Source organism: Opisthocomus hoazin, chromosome W, assembly GCF_030867145.1.
Source record: "Opisthocomus hoazin isolate bOpiHoa1 chromosome W, bOpiHoa1.hap1, whole genome shotgun sequence".
NCBI classification, from domain to species: domain Eukaryota; kingdom Metazoa; phylum Chordata; class Aves; order Opisthocomiformes; family Opisthocomidae; genus Opisthocomus; species Opisthocomus hoazin.
This window is the reverse complement of record NC_134453.1, coordinates 20,172,075-20,193,231: the sequence shown is the minus strand read 5'-3', so window position 1 is coordinate 20,193,231 and position 21,157 is coordinate 20,172,075. Positions and strand designations below refer to the sequence as shown.

Sequence of the window (21,157 nt, the reverse complement as noted above, 5' to 3'; positions counted from 1 at the left end):
CTGTTAAATTGCCCTTATCCCGACCCACCAGTTTCTGCCTGTGTCTTTCCACTCTCCTCCGCACCCTGGCAGGGGGAGGGGCAGCTGCGTGGCGCTTTTGTTGCCATCCGCAGCCAAACCAGAACACTGCGCAGGGATCTGTTTTGATATGCCAGGAGGTGCGATGTTTGCCTCAATCTCTGGAGCAGCAGGAGCAGTGCTTTTGGGAGCCGACGTTTGCTATGTGAAGGGTGTGGAGGGGATGTCTAGGGATGTGCGAGGGCTGCAGCCTGTTTCTTCTCTCCTGTGAGCTTGTATTCTTCAGCCTTTTCCGTGCACAGAGAAGCTGGATGTGGAAGGGGCCAGCACCAGCTCGTTCTTGTGGGAGAATGATCTTGCAGCTGCATCCAAGGGGCATCTTGCAAAAAAAGGAGTCCCCGATGTCTGGAATGTTATTAGTGTCCCCCCTGTTTTTGCACAGGGTGGAACACATCAGGAAAAATCCTTCAGCTCTGGAGTGTGGAATAATTTGGGGCCCTACAAGCACCAAACAGTCTCCCCCTTGCTCTGCCATATCTACAAAGGTGGTTTTCCTTGCGGTCCAGCCATTGCTGGGCTTTTCATAGGAGCTTGTTGACTAATTTCATGTAAATCTTCCACAGCTTGGAGGTATCTGCTGTGTTTGCAAAGTCCTTCTGTTGCTGCTGGCTTTGTGCCTCCGGTTTGTGTCAGGGATAGGCAGAGCACGAGGAGAGGTTTCCTTCAGCTTCATGGCATTGCTGCGGGGAGAAGCCAGGAAAAACCTCCGTGAGTGATCAGATTTGGTTAAGTTTTCTTAAAAGTACTCACCAGTGGGCTAGCTATTGAACTCGCCCAAAGGTGAAGCATTGCAGGGAAAAAAAGAGACATTCAATGGAGGAAAAAAGCATTAATGCAGGAATTCAACAGGGAGGAGGGAGATTGTCCGAACTTGTCCTGGCTTAGCCTGGCCAGGTCTTTCCAGAGTCCACTGTATTCACTGCAATAGTCAGAGAGAGCAAGTAACACAAAATCTTCCTTCCACCCAGCCAGAAGCAGCAGTGATATTGCTACGGCTGGAAGAAAATGGGGTGGGAAGGAAAATGTGGGCTCCCAAGTGAGGAGTGGAACACCTCAGGGGTCGGTGCTGTGAGTGGTGCTGTTTAACATCCTTGCTGGTGACGTGGACAGTGGGATCACATGCACCATCAGCAATTTTGCTGACAGCACCAAGCTGAGTGGTGCAGTTGCCATACTGGAGGGAAGGGATGCCATCCAGAGGGACCTGGACAGGCTTGAGAGGTGGGACCCTGTGAACATCATGAAGGTCAACAAGGCCAAGTGCAAGGTCCTGTACATGGGTCAGGATAATCAGGCTGGGCCACGAGTGGATTGAAAGCAACCCTGAGGAGAAAGACTTGGGGGGTGCTGGTTGACCAGAAGCTCAATGTGACCTAGTAATGTGCACTGGCAGCCCGAAAAGCCAACTGTGCCCTGAGCTGCATCCCCAGCAGTGAGGGCAGCAGGATGAGGGAGGGGGTTCTGCCCCTCTGCTCTGCTGAGATCCCTGTGGGACTCCTGCGCCCAGCTCTGGAGCCCTCAGCACAGGACAGACCTGGAGCTGTTGGAACGGGGCCAGAGGAGGCCCCAACAGTGATCCGAGGGCTGGAACCCCTCTGCTGGGAGAGCTGGGGCTGTTCAGCCTGGGGAAGATAAGGCTGCAGGGAGACCTTAGAGCAGCTGCCAGTTCCTGGAGGGGCCTGCAAGAGAGCTAGAGAGGGGCTTGTGACAAGGGTCTGTAGGGACAGGGCAAGGGGTAACAGTTTTGACTAAAAGAGGGGAGATTCAGACTAAGTATAAGGATCAAATTCTTTACTCTGAGGGCGATGAGGCACTGGCCCAGGTTGCCCAGAGAAGTTTCCCCCTCCCTGGCAGTGTTCAAGGCCAGGTTGGCCAGGGCTTTCAGCACCCTCAGCTGCTGGAAGGGGTCCCTGCCCATGGCAGGTGGTTGAAACCAGATGGTCTATAAGGTCCCTTCCAACCCAAACCATTCTCTGATTCTACGAAAAGTTAATGGGTTTGGTACTCCCCCCTGCTGAAGATGTCTTACAGCCATTGTGGGGAAGGGGCAGACAGACAACCCCTCTACTCCTCCCCCGGCAGGGATCTTTATTTTGTAATACTTGCTCTGACAAAAAAAGAGAAGATCCCTTGGGCACCATTTGAAATCATGTTCTCAGTGCTAGGCTAAAGCTAGAAGTAAACCTGTAGTGTTGTATGATGGGCATCTCAGAAGCTACAACGCAAGAGTAGACGTAGAGTGACTTTGCTCGGTTTGTGAACGGAGGGAACAAGCCCACCTTGGTGACACAGGCTGGAGAGGAGGTGGAAGGAGGGTGCTGGGTAAGGGCACCTACCTGGGTGCTGCTCTGCCTGCGTGTCCTCTTTCTGCTGGTCTCAGGGGCCTGCAGGAGAGGAACAAGGTGGCCACATGCTGCTGTTCTGGCTGGGCACATCAAAGCTTGTGGTCGACCAATCACAAGACTTCACTGATTTTTAAAAAGCCCTTTATTTTTTGTCTTCAGGCTTATAAAAACTGTTACTCAAAACCAAAATGTTTAAAACTTTACATATGTACAATATGAGAAATAAATTATGTTTTAAGTCATACAAAAACCACAATATACAAACAGGGCTTTGAAACCACTCTAAGTATGGCACGGTGACAAGTCACAGATACTTAGCAAAGGCTTCAGTTATTAAAGCCTCTGCATAAAACTATGGAAACAAAAAAAAAAAAAAGAAGAAAAAGATATCCAAATGTGCTTGCTTTGGTTGGATTGAAGCTCTACAAAAACTGAGAATTGCAGGCCTCAGAAGGACTCGCTAAGTCTTCAGCACTCAGTGCACCATCTGGCAAGGCCATTTTTTGAGGTTGCCTTTCTGCATGCCAAAAGTTCAAGAGCTGTTATGTTAAGTCTCCTTCCAAAAAGCAGGAAAAAAAAAGTTATCTAGTTCACCTCTGGGGAGGTCTGCTCTGCTGCAGCCAACAGGACAGCTGTAAAGAGTCTGTCGAACTCGGAGCAAAGCCGACTTCACCAGGGAATCCAACTGGGACGTTGTGGCAATGAGGGTAGGATGTCATTTGTTTGGCTTATTTAAATACTTTGGACAAAAATAAGGTCTTAATCATGCACTGGTATGACAACAGCACCTGAACAAAGGCAAACGCATTCTCAGTAGTTAGGAGGGCTGGTGCAGAGCTCTCCTAAAGCAGTGTGGTTCGTTGCCTTCCTCCTACCCAGCGGTCAGTAGAAGGGCAGGGGCCATTTGCCTCTTACGGAGAGGCGAGTGCACAGGAGCAGGCAGCCTCGATGCAGATGTGGACTGGGGAGCAGGGAGCAGCTGCCAACACCATCCCCTGCCGTCTGCACCGTGGTCTGCCCTAGGTTTGGGGAGGACGGATTGCTACCTTCTTCTAAGGTAATATATAGAGATTTCGGCATCAGTCAGACATGAAACGGATCACTTTTAAGTCAAGCAAAGGACAACTTGAAGATAAGTGGCATTGTGCTTATTCCCACCCCTCCCCTGAACACCCTTACACAGCTGACCTGTGCCGGTCTCCTCTTCCCACAGCCCATAGTGCTATCCGGCCCACAGTAACTCCTATGCTAGATGCTAATTTGTTCTTGGCAGCTCAGTCACAAACAAGCTGATGGGCAGTTAGCATGGTTATCTTCTCAACTCCCCTGGCAGGCAAAGCAGAAGATCATTGCTGAGGTCTAGGTCAGTGAAGATCTCATCCATAGTCCCTGGTTAATGGGAGCAGCGTGTAACAGGTCAAGGTAAGGTTAAATGCACCAACCAGGTTTCTTGGGGAAGGGAGAATGTAGTTCTAGTTATTCTAAGTCTAGGACCACAGTCCATCAATGGCTCCTCGGTTTCTTGCATCCGACCCTCAATGTTTTGTCCTGAAGAGCTAGTTGCTTCAAGTGCTACCAAGCCAGGTTTTTGCCAGGGCATCTCGCCACCTGTGTGGTCTTCACGCATCTAGGTTGCTCAGTGGTGAGTCTTTAGAGAAGTCTTCAGAGCAAATTGGGGACAGATCTGGGAAAAGCAGAGAGGAAGAAAAAAATCTAGTTAAACAGAGAAGTTAAGAGGAGTAATAATTAATTCCTAAGAAACTCTGGGACACTAGGAACAGGTTCAGATGGTACAGGTTGGTGTTTTATTCCGTCAAAGCAGCGCTTTGCCTGGTAGCTGCTCGATGAGAGCCTGAAGCAGACATTACGCGTGCAAGCAGGCTGCAGACAAAAATTGCAGCTCTCGATGCCGGACACTGCTTGTTGAGATCCATTCAGGGCGGACAGATGTTTGCAGACTCAGTCTCTGAGCAGGGAACCGTAATCTTCCAGTGACTCAGCAGGAACAGAGTACTGAACGGCAAGGAATGGCTTGTGATCTCTGGGAGGGGAAGATGGTTTCCTAGAAACCATCACACATCGGAGCTCAGATCTGTTCCTCTGCCTCTTGCAAAAGCTCTACTCCATGAGTAAGCAGGAAGGGCACATCTGCCAGTAATTGTGTTTTATGGGGGTTACTGAGTAGCAGATCAAAACAGCCTTTTATTGTACCTGCAGGAATAGTTACTTGATCTTTCAAGACTTGTAGCAGAGCAACAAGTTTTTGCACAGGGCTTTCATTCACAGAGTTGTTTGCTACTGTACGTAGCACAGCTCGCCCGTTTCTGCCAAACATGGAATGGTCCCAGTTCGCGTTTCTGAGCTGCCCAAGAAGGTTGTGCAAAGCATGACTTCCACAGGGCTCTGCTAGCCCTAACAGGTGCTTTGTTCCCGGATCAGAAGCGACAAAGCTCTAAGTTTACAAATTGGAATTTAAGAGAGGGCGAAAGGCTGGGCTCCATCCGACGGAGACTAACATTTAGTCAAACAAACAGCGATTCATCCAAAACATAACCAGAGGCAGTCAGAAGCAATCCAGCTGTCACTGCAGGGACCAGATTTACTAGAAGTCGTGCTCTGAGGACTGATCCTGCGTGTCTGGGAAGTCCCCCAGAGGTTAAGCAGGGCTGAGATGCACTGGCAACGCCCGAGCTTGCACTCTCCTGAACCAGAAGAGATTACCATAGCCGGAGATGAAGCGGTTGGAGTCAGTACTGGAACACCACAGCAAGTCCTCCGCTGTGCCTGGCTTGTGCAGTTGAGCTCAAACATTAATTGAGAGATTTCTTGGCAGCTGAAGGTCTTCTACTAGGCTGAAACGATCTTTGAGGCAACCTCCTGCACTCCCAGCTTTCCTCTGTTTTACAGGGCAGTTAATATATGCCTCTAATTAACTCTCTGCTACTGCAAGGATCTTTGGGATTGGCAGCCCCTCATTTTTTAGCATCTACCACAATAGCAAGCAGACAGGTTCTTGAGGCCCAGGGATCACATTATGCCGATCTGGTAGCAAGCATGTAAAGGTACAAGGCGTCAAACCAAGCTTGGAAGTGAGGATAATATCACCTACTTCATGATAGTTAAGGCGCATGTGAAAATGAAGTTTAATAGCTGGGAATCTTGGGCTAGAATTTAGTAACGTCTTTTAAAAGAAAAAGAGGTTCCAGGAGTCTAAACAAAAAAACCTGGCTCCACTCATCCCAGCCCAGCCACATGCATCAGACAGGATCTCTCAGCTGATTTTCCTTACCTTTTTTGCCATTCCTCTGTGCACTTCACAAACCAGAGCTCTTTACCAGGAGATATACTGGTTAGCTGGGAATCCTCCACACAGAAAGCAAACCTAGGAGTGGGAATCAGAAGTAAAGAGAAGGTACCTGTTGTCTCCACGATTTACAAACAACACGTAATGTGGACTGCAGCTAATTCTAGGACAAGGTGTTTGCGTTGATATCCTTCCCCTGGAGCATCTTGATAGACCGTTCACCTGTTGCATGGCTGGTTTATTTCCTACTTTAATATTTTATTTGGGGATCTTTGCTTCTGCTACCCCTGTGTTACATAGATTGTAGACACTAGGATGCAGAATACCTTACGGATGACAGGCGATGCTTCTTTAAAGCTCTGAGGAATGTGGGAAACTGTCAATATCAACTGCTGCTCTTCAACAGATCTGGGTTACCTTCAGAACAACATTAACACGAGAACAGGGGACCTAATAAGTGTTTATAAATATCTGAAGGGTGGGTGTCAAGAGGATGGGGCCAGACTCTTCTCAGTGGTGCCCAGCAACAGGACAAGGGGCAATGGGTACAAACTGAAGCAGAGGAAGTTCCACCTGAACATGAGGAAGAACTTCTTCACTCTGAGGGTGATGGAGTCCTGGCACAGGCTGCCCAGGGAGGTTGTGGAGTCTCCTTCTCTGGAGATATTCAAGACCCACCTGGACAAGGTCCTGTGCAGCCTGCTCTAGGTGACCCTGCTTCAGCAGGGGGGTTGGACTAGATGACCCACAGAGGTCCCTTCCAACCCTGACCATTCTGTGATCTGGGAGCGTAGCGCTACGCGCTTGGCAGCTTTCCTCCATGTTGGTTTCTCGGGTAGCTTTCCAATTACAGAGATCTCGGAAGAAGCAATGTAGTGCTTAAGGAGTTGGTGTCACCATGTTACTGGTTGCAGTTTAATGTCTAGCTTGTTGTGCTAAATCAGCACATTATGCACGTAAGTAAGCCATGCCCATCTATGTTTTGGTATTTTTGGCGCTGTCAGTACTTTTAACCCTTCAGGTATTGATCTAAACCACCTTGAAGTAGGCTAATTTAGTCCCCAAGCGCAGGCAAACAGTGTCACAGTATTGAAATAAAGCAAAAGAACATCTCAGATCTGATGTGTGGTGACTAGTTTTGCTTAAAGCCTAGTTTGCAAACTCGTGCTGGCATGTATCCCGCTCTCCTACACCAGGATAAAGCATTAGCTGATAACACCAAAGATGAAGGACAGTTCAAGGTACCAGCTAAGTTCAAACCCCCAACTTTTCTTGCTAGATTCTGAATATTTCTCCTTTTGACTGCCATTTCAAGCCAGCTCACGTGCAGTCTAACGCAATTATTACCTCTGTTGCGTTTCCCCAGATTTCACACGTATACGTCTGATATGCAGTTCCTGGGAAGACTTCACAGGCCGGTACCAGTAGCTCTTCAGCTCTTTCCACAGATCGTACCATGACTGAGATGTTCCCTCCCAGCTGAGCTTTATTTTTAAGAGTTCACCCATGTCCTCTTCAGTATAGACCAGGAAGGTGTTAGTAGCATTTAAGCCAATTTGATCAAGCCTGAAAGACAAGCAGAGATTCAACATCTCTTCCTTATGAAAGCATGCCAGCTGCTCATTCATTCCGTGCCAGAAGTTAAACGGAGCCTTTCGCAGCTTATCAAGTGCTCCGTGTTCAACTGTCACCAGCTAATTGCTGATTACACTAAAGAAAGCGAGCTTGGATAGTTGATTCAATACAATGCATCATTTACTCAGCTCCTCCATCTTTCCATAGCTTAAAGGTGAACTTCATCCCTTGTGTTTCTTCTCAGAGAGGCTAAAGGAGGTCAACAAAGCCTCCAGAGAAATGGGTGCTTTCAGACTATATCCAAATGGTAGAGGCGAAAAGCAAAACAAAGGACTTCAACAATAAGCCGTGAAGGCTAACACATAGAGGTCTGGGAACATCAAATTGCTTTCTCAGCAATAAATTGTAATTAAGCTACTGGATGAAAAGTGTTTTGCATGGTGATGAAGTGAGGCTGCTAGGCTCAGGTGCAATGCTAGCGTTACCAGAGGAAAAAGAATAATGCCACCTTGTCTAGTCCCAGTGGCCTTCTCAGCCTGGCAGGCACAGCAGGCCAGCTTACTTACATTTCTAAAGAGAGGGGTTCGGAGTCTCCATTGGTGCCATGAAGGGTGACGGAGAAAGTGGGGTCAGCCTCTCCCAAGCTTTTGTAGCTGAAGACATGCGTTTTCATCTGATAATGGTAGACTGGAGAGAAACAAGGAGAGCATAGATGGAACCAACTTTGTTGAGAGACAACATTGCTCAGCATTGCTCTTTGTGAAATACCGTTGGCAAAGGCCAGACCCTGTATTTATCGAGACATCATTGATCACTTTTTCCCACCCCCTACTCATTACAAAGTTGACATTCACACAGCAACAACAGCAGGCCCACTCTGGGGAGGGCTCCCTGAACCTTACGCTGCTCTAAGCTTGGAGTGGTCTCGCAAGTAAGACCTGTGTAAGCTGTAGTCCTGCTCAAAAGGCAGAGAGTTCTTATGGCCAGAGCCCTGCTGATTTTACACGGAGGAAGGAGCACAGGACAGCAATGCAGCCAGGCAACAGAGAAAGGCTAATGCCTGGTGCTGTGCTGCTTTGAGATGCTGCTGCTCTTCCACCTCTACATCTTTCCCAACGTTGACTTTGGGCGTCTGCTCTTAAAAAGAGCATCATCTCATCTCTAAGAGAGAAAGCGTACCTTTGAACGGCATGTCAGCTCTTGTTTTTAAGTACATCTTGCTGTTTCGTTTGTTCCGTGTTTTCCTGGCGTTGTAGCCAATGCCGTTGCAGCGGTTCTTCCGGCAGCTCAGGCAGATGCCCTTCTTGAAGCGACTGGAATCGGTACATTGAAATGCAAAGTTTTGTTTGTCCTGGTTCACGAGGGAGTCCACGAAGAGGTGCACAGACCGCTCATGTTCACATTTAACAACTTCACCGATTGCTAGAGAAGCAGAGTTTCAAGGGATACATTTAGTTTAAGCATCTGTCAATCCAGCAGCTCATAAGATACAGTCAGCAATACCTTTTTGTAGCCCAATACGAGTTGAGCATGGCCAAACTTGAACATTTTTTGAACAGTATTAATTCAAGAGGTTAGCACAAGACACTTGAAGAGGACTTGTCATTTAGTGTCTACCATGAAAAGAGATGTAAAGAGGATTCTAGACCTAGCATAAGAAGACCATAGTTTATGATCAGGTGTTAGAGTGAGAACATGCTGCTTCAGAATTAAGAGCAGGTCCAGTTTCTAGCAACTATCTCGAGTAGTACAGGCATTTTAGAAGGAAAAAATAGTTTTCTCTTAAATTAGATCATCCCCCAGCATCAAACCAAGTCTATTTGTGAGGAGTCTATGCTGACTAGAGGCAAAATAAGTAACGAGAACTTACTCCCATAGGCAATTGCTCCCAAGACATCGCTTAATCCACAGCCAGGCTGGAAGTCTCCCCCATTGGGGTAGATGTCAACGTGGCCTACAGGCATATGGATCCCGATGCTAACGCCTAGCATTTCCCTTGTGTAGGTGTGAAGGACATCCACAAAGTTAGCATCATCAGGGGAGAGGCGCTTGCTAGGGTCCACTCCTTCAAACATAGGGCCAGCCGGATCCAAGCCTGGTTTCAGAGACAGTAGGCAAGATGCCAGGGGAGAAATTGGGTTATTTCATACAGAATACAACCAGGAGCCCGCTGCTAGTAGCCCTCCTAACCAGGTGCTACACAGTCCCTGCCCCGTTGCAGATACTGTCCCCCAAGAGCTCTTCACCATGTGCTCACTGAGGGGACAAATGAAAATGTCCCATACCACTTTTGGTGCAATACAATCTGGTAGTAGCACCAGTCTGCTCTACGGCCATGGCTTCGGGTTGCTTGTTGGAAGCAATGAGTCTTTGCTCAGTCACAGTGAAGAGATACTTCCAGAGGCAGATGACTGAACACCAGAAGAGGTCTAGCACCCCATGAAGACCGTTGGTAGCCAAAGCTGCCTTAGCTGCATTTAGTCTATTTTCAGACTGGACATACAGAGGGACTGAGACAAGTTTAGGCAGCAGCCAAGGTAATTCCTGCATCTGAGATCCCATGATGAGTTTGGGACGTTCTGCTAACCTCTGAGCCTCACCCCCAACCTGAAGCTGTGCTCCTGAGCCGTTTCCCAACTTGACTGGTAGGTGATCTTTTCCTGCTTAACCAAATCTAGATATTTATCATTAGGCTCTGAGGAATTCTCACTGCCAGTGTCACATCTAAATGCTCAGTGCAACCCCTTGTACCATGCCTTAAGTTCTCACATGTTGAAATCAACTTTCCTCAGGAGTCAGAAGCGCTCTCTTCAAGATATTTTCAGAATGAGAGGGTTTGGGTGGGGGTTTTTTTTTAATCAAACATTTCGTGAAACAAACTGCACCCAATAGCCTTCACTCCCATTAGTTTATGAGCTATAATTACAGAAACAGTATCACTCAGAGGCTTAGGATTTGGATACTAACAGCTGGACTTATTTTGAACCCACACTCAACTTCAAATACACTCAAGATCAGGTTGTCCTCTGAAAGGGTTTTCACTGAACCTCCCCAGTGTCTGGGGTTCAAAATTAAGATACTTTCTCATGTCAAGAGACCCATACTCCCCACTGTCACCGCAGGTAGGAAACTCGTCATCTCTGACTAAGCAAGCCCAAAACAACATCGCAGCAACACAGGAAACTTGCTGCCGCTGAGGAAAGGTAAGAGATTGCTCAAGAAGTCACTTGCCTGTAATTCTGCCTATTGTCCCATGGACGTGGTTACCAGCAAAGCCGGCAACGTGGGCGCCCAGGCTGTACCCGATCAGGTGGACGTTCTTGAGCTGGAAGAGAGGGTTCTCCTGCAAGGAAAAAAAAAAAAAGATATGATCATTTGCCCTCCTGTCTTTCAGGACATCTGGCACCACTCCTGTCTGCAGGACTCTAGAGTCCAATTCTAGAATAGATTGGAAGGAGGGGGCAGACACGCATGCTTCATTCTTTATTTCATCAAGTAAAAGTTGAAGGGTTTGGGTGTCACTTGTGGCATGCCCCCACCCGCAGGACCCATCTTCCAACCCTAATTACAATGTTCTTCATTTAAGCAGCATCTGGAGCAGCCTTCCCCCAGGGAGCTGCCAGCAGACGTCAGTACCGGCCGTGGACTTAAGCGCCACGTGTAGCACCGTGGGCCTTCTCCTTTTCCACCCTCTTGCTAAGTCAATGCTGACTCTGAACGCCCAACTCCTGGGTTCACGTTGCTCAGACAGGAGGAAGGACTCCTAAATTTCAAGTCCACTTCAACTCCAAGCAACACCTCCTAGGAAAGCACCGCAGCACTTGCTCGCCCAAGGGCTGAGCACAGCACCTTAGCCACAAGCCATCGCCCCACTGAGCTTTGGGGTTTGGATTACGAGCCTTCCCCGCTCGTGAGCACTGGAGCTGGTGACTGCTCCGTTCCCTTGTGCAACGGCCCCTCGCGGAGCGTTACAGCAGAGACTGTTCTCAACTCGCGTTACCTGTAACCAGTCAAGCAGCCTCGCAATGCTTTTTCCAACGATCTGTGTGTTGTTCACCGCATCGGTATAGAGCTGGTGGGCAAGTAAAAGCCAGTCCACCACGACCACGTTGGCATCCTTCTCCCTCTCCCGAAGAGCGGATACCAAGCTGCCCAGCCAGGTTTCAAACATACCACTTATCTAGAAAGAGATTCAGGTGGTAGTTTCCAGCTCACAGGACCCAGATGACACATTCCCAGTTAAGTTATTTGTATATCATTTACCTATGCTGCTCCAGCTGTGTGCTGCTCCTCTGCGAGCCCCACTACTTTTCAGCACTGCACTAATGGTGTGAGGAAAACAGGTTTTGAGAGACCGGCTGTAATTAGTCGCCTTGCCTTTTAAGGCAGGAAGGAGAGGCATGCGTTACATGCCACCTTATCGCTCTTTGTCTCACGAGTTTCAGAAATTCTGACGGATTGCAAAATTATTTGCCAGCCCTGGCACCACTGTTTGCATAAGCCTTGGTAGAGGTGATAAGTCCCCGAGTCCCACACGCTCAGCCGCATCCAGTGCGGAAGAAGAAAGCTCAATAAAGTCTGTCTGCCCTCTGTTTCTTTATTGAGGAGACCACGCAGCAGCAGGCAGGGCTGCGGACACAGAGCTACGCTGACAGAAGGTCTGCGCGTCTGTCGAGCCAAGTGCCACCTTCCTAGCGGTCAGTGAGTTGGATTTTAGGGAAAAATCTCAAGGTCCCTTTACCTCATTCATGTTACATGGGCATAAAATCATTCGGGTTGGAAAAGACCCTTAAGATCATGGAGTCTGTGGAGATGAAGCGATCTTGGGCAGCTGTGAACGAGTTGGGTGGTTTCACAGGGCGAAGCACGACCCGCATCGCTTTGCTCCAGAGACCCCAGGTGCAGCTACGAAGCCACAGTCCTCGAAACGTGACAAGTCGTCCCAAATCCTGTGTGTTCGAGAGACGCAGACCATCTGCAGGGTGCTTTGCTCTCTCCAAGCAGCCAGCCCGAACGCCAAGCATCACCTAGAGCCACGCGGGACCCTCCCGACTTACTGTCCAGCCGTGGATGATGAAGAAGGTTTTCGCCGTCACATTGAACTTGCAGTGCTCCAGACACTCGTGCTGGCCGATGGCGAGCGCGCAACTGTCCTCTTCGGCGTCCGGTGTGGAGCAGAGGTTGAACTTCACCTGCGGTTTCGGTGTCGGCATACGCTCCTGCTCGTCCTCCAGCGGCTCGGCGACGGTGGCATCTACAAACCCACGGAGGGGAGAGGAGGAAGGGTCAGCCAAGCGGCTCCCAACCCACCGCCGGGCATCAGTCTCCCGTCCGCGGGAGAGGGGAAACCCGCGTTGAGCCAGCTCTCGCCCACCTCCCCGCAGCAGAGCGGGCTCGGCCGCCCGCGGGGCGCCTTCCGCCGAGACGCTACAGGTCACGGCGATGCAGAGCAGGAAGACCAGGCTCCACATAGCTGGGACGGACAGACGGGCGGCCGGCGGGGCGCTTTAAGGGGCCGAGCGGGGCGGTGCTCGTGGCCCGATGGGGCCGGTCCGCCGCGCCGCTCCTATTGGTCACGCCCTCGCTGACGTCGCCCTAAAGCTTGAATGGGGGCGAGGCGCTCACGCGTGGGGGCCGGCCCAGAGGGAAGGGTGCTGGGGGGGCGCGGCGCGGGGCGGGGCGGGGCGGGGCGGCGCGGCGCGCGCTTTTCTGGGGTCTTTATTTCATTTTGTGTCCAGCTCTGGAGCTCTCAGGCACAGGACAGACCCGGAGCTGTTGGAGCGGGGCCGGAGGAGGCCACAGCAATGATCACAGAACCATAGGTTGAGAAAGACCTCTAAGATCATCAAGTCCAACCGATGGCCCGAGGGCTGGAACCCCTCTGCTATGGGGAAAGGCTGGGAGAGCTGGGGATGTTCAGCCTGGGGAAGAGAAGGCTGCGGGGAGACCTTAGAGCAGCTGCCAGTGCCTGGAGGGGGGCTTAGAAGAAAGATGGGGACAGGCTTTTTAGTAGGGCCTATTGCAACAGGCGAAGGGGTGATGGCTTTACACTAAAAGAGGGGAGATTCAGGCTAGAAATAAGGAAGAAATTCTTTACACTGAGGGTGGTGAGACCCTGGCCCAGGTTGTCCAGAGAGGTGGTCGATGCCCCGTCCCTGGGAACATCCCAGGCCGGGTTGGACAGGGCTCTGAGCAACCTTGTCTAGCTGAAGACATCCCTGCTGACAGCAAGGGGGTTGGACTAGATGGCCTTCAAAGGTCCCTTCTCACCCAAACCGTTCCGTGACTCTGTGATAGGATTTTCTTCCCCTTCTGTGGCTCCTTCGCTTTCCCTCCAAACTCGCAGCAGAAAGCAAGGAGAGGGCACCAGGGTCTGCGGTGCATAAAAATGACAGGGGAGAAGGCAGGAAAAACGTACAGGCAGAGGAGGAAAAGCTGGAGGCCTAAAACCAGTCACCAGCAAGGGAAATAATGGGAAATCAGGTACGGTCATGGCTTTAGCCCTCACTAGTAGATACTGATGGAGAGCATTAATCTGACTTTCCAGCAGCGCTTTCCCGAAGTGCTGAGTTTGTACCCCATGTCCCTACGAGCCTCACTCAAGTCAGCCACCTCCTGACTCCACCTGGGTCGGGAGCTGGACAAGATGATCGTTGTAGCTCCCTTCCCACTGAAATATAATATTCTATTCTATTCTATTCTATTCTATTCTATTCTATTCTATTCTATTCTATTCTCTTCTGTTTCTAAAAGATTTTCTCATAGCTCCCGTGCAAGCAGCAGGTTGTGGCTGGGGACTGCTGCTCTTCTCCTCTTGGGTATCATTTCCAGAGCCTCTTTGTTTCTGACCCTGCAGAATGAATACGTGTCCCAGGAGGTATTCAAGCACCTCCTGTTTCAGGAGGCTGGAGATGACGCTAACTGCTTCTCCCCAGGGAGCGTGGGTTTGCGTGGAGCGTCCTGGGGACGCAGCCTCTCTCGCAGCTGCGTGGTCCCTCTCGAGGTGCAGCATCCTGACAGCAGCAGCCTGAAAAAGAAAGGATAGAGGTTTCTCAGCTGCTAGCCCATGGCCAGACTTACTCCCGCAGGAAATGAATCAGCCAAGCCTCATCACCAAACGCTTCATCATTTTAAAAAAAATCCCTGGTGCCAACAAACCCCTGCCAGACCATCGGCCACTGCGACATCTTCTCATTCTTCCTCCCGTGCCTTTGCATTCAGCTGTTGCCTCTTGGCATTGTAAAGCTGCGCCGGGTGGGGACGTGCCCTCCTTTTGTCTGTGCAAGGCCAGGCTCCGGGGAGGTCCTGCTCTTCACCTCTGGCTTCCAAGAATGACAGTAGCAGTGAGGATAGCTTAGCAACAGCGAGGAAGAAGCGCATCCAAATAATCCCTGGCCGCTTTGGCCAAGAGGTGACGATCGTCCGGGGAGATGCGCAGGAACTGTGGTGATGGACATCGTATCAATGCAGCGAGTGCGGCTCTGCACTGACCTCTCCGTAACCCTAATGGCCCGGGAGAAAGAAGGCTCCCACCCAGAGTTGCTGGGAAAATAATAGTTCGTTAAGCCCAATAATTTTAAGGAGAAATTCCTAGTTTTGATTAGTTTTTCACTGGGAAAGATTTCATGGCTCCCAGATGGAATTTCTGGATATTGTAATAAGTAATAAACCAGGGTAAAATGGATAATAATCCGCCTTAGAAGAGCTGGAAGCTCAATATTTACAGCAGTTGTAGGAACTCTGGAAGCTTTATCCCAGCAGCTGGTGCAAGCAGGGCAATGCCCGGGGAGATAACGGCTGTTCTTGGATGCGTCTTTCTGGCTCTCCTACTCTCCATCCCCACTGTGATTTCCTAAGGATCTCAGTCAGTCCAAGAGCAGAACAGGAACGTTTCTGAAATTGCAAGCGTTTTTATACGAAATAGAAAAACATCCCGCTCAGCTGCAGTCACAAGCTCTTTGCAGGTGGGTGCTGGGTGGCTGAGGCCGGTTTCTTCTTCAGCACCAGATGTGGTGAGTCAGAGCGGAGGCAGAAAGGACGTGAGAGGACCTAAGCCTCTTTCTTTGTAGCAAAAAGCTAAGATCAGTATGATTTGTAAATTAACATGCCAAAATATTTAAAGGTCTGGAGACTGCTGATGATCCCGGGGAAGGATTAGACAGGTTTTTCATTAGCAGCAATTAATTTGAGAGGTTTCCATGCCTGCACATCCAGCAATGAGACCCTTTCAATACCGTTTCCATATGAGCAGAACATCTCAGACTGGGTTAGAGTCAGTATCTTCTGCAGGAGCTGGGCAGAAGGAAACTGAAATCGGGAGCCTTCTGCAAAATAACTGTCTTTAATGCTTCTATTTCCCTGTTTTTAAAATTAGCATACTGCCATCTCCTTTCCTTGCAGAAATTACAGCAAGAAGTGTAAACGAGATGCACCTTTGAAGAGCTGAGCATTAAGGGAAAAGGGAAAGGCCTTCAGCATCGCATGACCTCTTTAAAGACCTGCAGAGATAGAGTAATTTTGGCGTGAGTGGCTCTGGAGATCACAAGGATAACAAAAAGCATCACAGTGCACAAACAGCGCTGCCAACATCGCATCCCGCATTCTCCCAGGGACAACCCGCCATGGAAAGAGCAGCAGAAAGAGTGTTTTGCTGCCCGGAACAGGGTACTGCTGCCTCGGTGAGTGGCTGCAGGAGGGATTTGCACAGTATTCCCACGGCTAACATTGCATCCCATCGCATCCACACCGCTAGGAAGGCGCAAGTGGAAGAAGAACTTGGCCCGAGTGAGCCCTCCTGATGGGGGAGAATTGTGGCTCTTGGGGTCGTGGGGTGCTTGTTACTGAAAGCAATGGCACGGTGAGAGTCAAAGATGCTCCTATTAAGGATTGCTCCTTTGCACGAGCCAAAGATTGATTTCATTGCTTTAGATCAGCTCTTCAGTGTCAGGGAGTGATTATCGCTATTCTGCAAATTTTTCATTCCACATATCGAAACCTGAGAGTATTTTACACACCCTCCATTCTTCCTGCCTGTTTTTTCTCTATTTTCATTCCTTTTCTCCAATGAAAGAGGAAGTAGGATTTGCAGGAGAGAAGGAGGAGGAGGAGGAGTAAGGGAGAGAGAGGAATTGTTCTCTTTTTTTTTAAGTTATAAAACAGTTTTTCTTTTCAATTACAAAACACAGTCCAGGTGGTAGAATTTAATGGTATTGGTGTTAGTTTCCCTCTTGGCTCCTTCTGCCTAATTTGTTTCTGAGATGATTAGGGAGGAGGGGTAGAGACGGGGCCGGAGAACAAACCGAGAGAGGGAAGGGCTGCTCAGAAGGCAGCGACCTCAAGGTGCGCTGAGCTGGGGAGAAGGCTGTGGGAGGACCCTCCCATCGGATGGGCGTGCAGAGCTGGCTGCACCTCAAAGGGTCTGCAGTCCTGGAGAGGCAGCTCTGCGGTGAAACAACATCCCAGGTTAATCCTGGCATCACCCTGTGCCTGCTCAAGCCCAGGACCGCTTGGTTTGTCGTACGTCCCCATCGCGCCACCAATTATTTGATACTTTGCGCTTACTGCAGAGAGGGGAGAGACTACTTTTGTGGCACAGTTTCTGCCCTGGATGTTTTTGCTCTGTGAGCATCAAACTGGGGGGAAAACAGGCCGCGGTGTGTTTGTTTCGCTGCCATTCCTAATCCCGCAAAGTCTCTCCTGCCCTCCTCAGCCTTTCAAACACAGCCCCTCTATGAATGTGCTGCGCAGGACCAATACTTCACATCCCTCGATAGCTTTGCTTGCTTACAGAAGAGGCTAATCTCTGTCAGGTTATGAAATCAGCTCACATGCTTCAGTGGCATTACTCACTATTGATATCCCCGGTCGATCCCCATTGAGCTCTCTTTGTTGGAGGTAACCCCTTCTCCTACTTCTAAGCTGATTTCTTAGGCCACATCATTCAAGTCCCACATCCCCATGGTATTTAGATGTAGTAAAAATGACTAGGGGGGGAAATAAATGGCAGCCAGCGAGCCAGCTAAACTGTCTGACTATTAATGGTCCTGTTAGTTGCAAATTCACTTTACCACAAAGCCCCCAGCATGTAACCCTTAGATGAATGCCTTTGATTGTGAGGGAATATTTACAGCTGACCCTGCCAGCAGTCTGCAAACCTGCAATGGGCCTCCTGTCCCACATTAAATCCGCTGGCATCTGTTCCTGGGTTCTTATCAAGCACATGCTCTGTCGGTGCAGTGTTTGGGCTGTAGCGCTCGCGGATACGGTGGGCCTTGAAGAATAAATCCCCGCATTCCTGCGAAATGCTAATTCTTCTGAACATTGTCACACAGGGAGGAACGTTACAGTTTGTACCTGCCTCCAGGCATCGCCATCTGCAGGGAGGGTTCCAGAAAGCTTTGATCCCCGCCAGCTGCCCCCCTCCCACGGCAGGTCTCCGGTCCTGCCACTGGACCACCCTTCACCAAGGACAAACTTCTTCTTGGCCTCTCTTTGTTGTGCCGTTTTCCCAGACGTGCCTGAGTGACACGAAGTGATTTTTGTGATGGTGTTTTTATCTCTTTTCACCCCCGCCCATGCCTTGCATTAGTCCCCAGGTTGCTCTCATGGAGCATGCTGTTCTTGCAGAGACTTTCAAATGATCTTACCCCATCTCTAGCCACAGCAGAGCTGTGCAGGAGCACAGGCTGAAAGCCGCTAAGAGCTCAGTGTGTCCTGACGCCTATTCCCTGTGTCCAAGCGGACAAGTGCAATTCAGCGGCTTGTCATTCCCAGCACATCGCATGGTACGCGAGATGGATCCAGACCACCTGACTGCTTTGTGTCGGACAGAAGACCTGGTGGTGGGTGGTGGGCCTGCTCCATCCACTCTGCAGACAGGGATGTCTGTAGGGCTGTGCCGAGGAATGACGTATGTTTTCTCTCTTCTTACGCCTTTACCCAAAGCCCACGCTTTTCCATCCAAGCTGTATGAATGCTGAGCATGTTTGGGCTTGAACGTGGACTTGGAGCCAAGCCCGTTGGCAGTGCAGAGGTGTCGTGGGTGGTCAGGGGGGTGTTTGCTTCTGCTCCTTTCTGAGGTCCTGTTTTGGGGGGGGGGGGGGGGGATTGGAGAAATGTTTCAGTTTTTGATCGCTTGACCCTTCAGATGGTGGATGGTGAGCCCCCAGCCGGCGCTTCTGCCTTAACTCTCCTGCATCCAGCAAAGGGAAAAGATTAAAAAAATAATCCATTACTAACACTACTCCTCTGACTTTTTAGTAAGTGGAGCCTGAGGGTGCTCGAGAGGCCAGAGAGGAGTTTGGAGGACAGTTGCTTGGTTTAGGGATTGCTTTAGAGTGCATATCCTTATCCACGTGCTTTTTCTTCATATCTGCAGGGATATTTGGCCCAAGTCTGGAGTGGATGAGGTAGCACCATCAGTGAGAGGTACTCAACACGCAGCTGGACTGCAGCTCGAGAGGAGACCCTAAGAACTGGCAGAGCAGGCAGCAGCTCTCCTGCCTGCTTAGAGGGGTTGTCAGGCCGGGCCATGGCTCTGTCTTTAGGCTCATTTCTGCTAATTAGCAGCTAAAAGCTCTTGCAAGTTGGTATTTTGTGAGAATAATTCAAAAGCTGACATCTCCTCCTTCTCCGCAAACTTCCCAAACCAGCCATCTAGAGCTCGATTTTCAGCACTCCTAAAGCCACTTTAAATTGATCTCAGTGGCACTCAGGCTTTCAAAGCTGATTCTGCAAATCCGAATGGACACCAAAACGAGGAAGCTCTGAGTGTGCCACTCGACTTGCCAGCGCCCACAGGAAAGAATAGGAGGTATTTATTAAAAGCAAGTAATTTGCTGCTTGCTTTAGCAAAGCCTTATAAAAGCATATAATGTTAGTTCTCACCATCATTGCTAATTTGCACCCAAGCTTTATGGCTGCAAATCCCAGATAATTCTTTCTTCCTGGGCTGTGTTGGGTCAGACAGCTCGTGCACGTTCTCCCTCTCCTTGCGGTCCTGATTGCTGATTTGGCTGGGTTTTTAGGAGATCCTTTGGCAATGTTTTGCTGTGATTCACATTAAAGTGGAATGGTATTTTAAACCACAAACATAGGCTTTACGCGATATCTTCTATTTTTCAGAAAAAGGGTGACCTACAGTTTGGGGCACGGAAATAAGCAGTGCAAGATGGTGCTGTGTATCATCATGGCCAGGGTATCGTTTGTTCTCCAGCACCCTGCTTTTCGTTTACCTTCTCTTTTGAACCTTTTGCCTTCTCAAATCTGAGCTGGGCTTAGTGCTGGCACCTGCCTGAGACAGGGCAAAGCCTCAAGCCATCCTCGGGAGATACATGGAGCCTCCTGCTCTCCTCAGATGTTGGCTTTACCTATACTGACAATATTATTTGTTTCATTTTTGTTTCATTATTGGTTTTCATTCGCTTGCACATTTTACTTTTTGAGAACCCATCAGTTATCCCATCCCTGAATCCAGCCTCACTCCTTGGTGTCCCCGTGAAAAGCTAAGGACATCTATCACATGCGGTCACAGCGTGTGCAATGTGAAGATGGGAAAGAATGCAGCGTCCCTGAGGATGTTGGTCCCCCACCGGGCTCTGCTTCAGCCTCTGGCCATTTGTTCCCAATTGCCTAACTTCTCCCATTTCTTGTGTTTGTTGAGCGTGTGGATCTTATTAGGAAGAGTCAGCGACTCTGTAATTAATTAAGAAAAGCTTGGGGCATTTCTTAGTACTCTGTACTCGTGTTCCTGCCTGTGATGTACAGACATTGCTGATGTTCATCCCAGGAACTCCCAGTCCAAGGACAGGCAGACAGACTAAGGTCAGGGCACAGACAAAACAAGAGGGCTTTTCCGTACAGGTCGGTGTTACGCTTCGCAGAGCAAGGGTGCTATTTCCCAAGCAGAGCACAACATAGGAGGTGCGAGCGGAGAGCTGCTGGGTGGGCAGGCCAGGGGAGCAGCGGCAGCAGACCTGCCTGGTCTGGGACACAGGTGCAGGATTTGCATTTGCAATGCAGCTCCACAGCCCCTGCCTCCCATGCCGTGCCCGTGCCGTCAGCGTTGCGTCCCCGCAGGCTGCTGGTCAGGCATATGGCTGTGTCACGGGGTGGCTGGTGGCCGTGGGATGGGGTGGGAGATGGAGGTGTCCCACCGAACGAGGTCCTGCCGCAGCCTTGCCTGGCGGTCCCTGCCCATCATATGACCCTCCCGAGCATCGGCATGTGACTGGGCCATGCGCGCTGGGAAAGACCATGCGGAGCGGAGAGGAGAGGTTGGAGAAGGGGAGGGCAGCTCGGCTAGAGAGGATTAGTGAGCGTGGACAGATAGGGAAGGTTTTGAAAGAGGAGGCTTGTGTCAGAGTTGTTGCAATGGCGAAGAGGGAGGTAGCTGGGTGATTGGAAGGGGGAGGGAGGGAGTGAGCCAGGAGGGAGGGCTGACCTCAGAGGTGACATTTGGGATCAAAGTGGGGAAGTCTGCAGCTTGTGGAGAGGAAGATGCTGCGAAAGTCAGAGCAGGAGCAGCAACTTGGGGAAAATCTCTGACAGTAAGAATAGGAAGGAATGAAGACAGAAACTGCGTGCTGGGATGATAAGGAAAGATGCCAGAAGGGTCGCTACGGACATTAAGTTTGGAAGAAGGGAAGAGATGCTCAGGGCTGTAGCTTCTCACCATGCCACGAACAGAACCCTGTCAGCTGGCTGAAGCTTTTGCACAGGCTGTGTTAACAGGCATCATCCCACTTCGTCTCCCAGGCTCTGAGCAGGTCTCCACCTTGGTTCAGAACAGAGAGGGCTGTGGTGGTGACAAAGATGGGTCCTGGCTTCAAGGACCGTTCCTGCCCCAGGTCCCTCC

The 21,157-nt window shown here is 50.0% G+C and overlaps 1 protein-coding gene across 1 annotated transcript; it reads right to left on the bottom strand.

Moving 5' to 3' along the window:
• Positions 1-2,582: 2,582 nt before the first annotated feature.
• On the bottom strand, positions 2,583-12,788 carry LOC104335614 (endothelial lipase). Its single transcript, XM_075446557.1, has 10 exons — positions 12,677-12,788; positions 12,360-12,556; positions 11,303-11,482; positions 10,534-10,645; positions 9,173-9,397; positions 8,482-8,724; positions 7,869-7,989; positions 7,075-7,293; positions 5,713-5,805; positions 2,583-4,107 (listed from the first exon to the last, which is right to left on the bottom strand). Exons 1-10 carry the CDS (start codon positions 12,771-12,773, stop codon positions 4,086-4,088), a joined length of 1,509 nt encoding a protein of 502 aa, XP_075302672.1. The 5' UTR covers positions 12,774-12,788; the 3' UTR covers positions 2,583-4,085.
• Between the last annotated feature and the right edge of the window lie 8,369 nt (positions 12,789-21,157).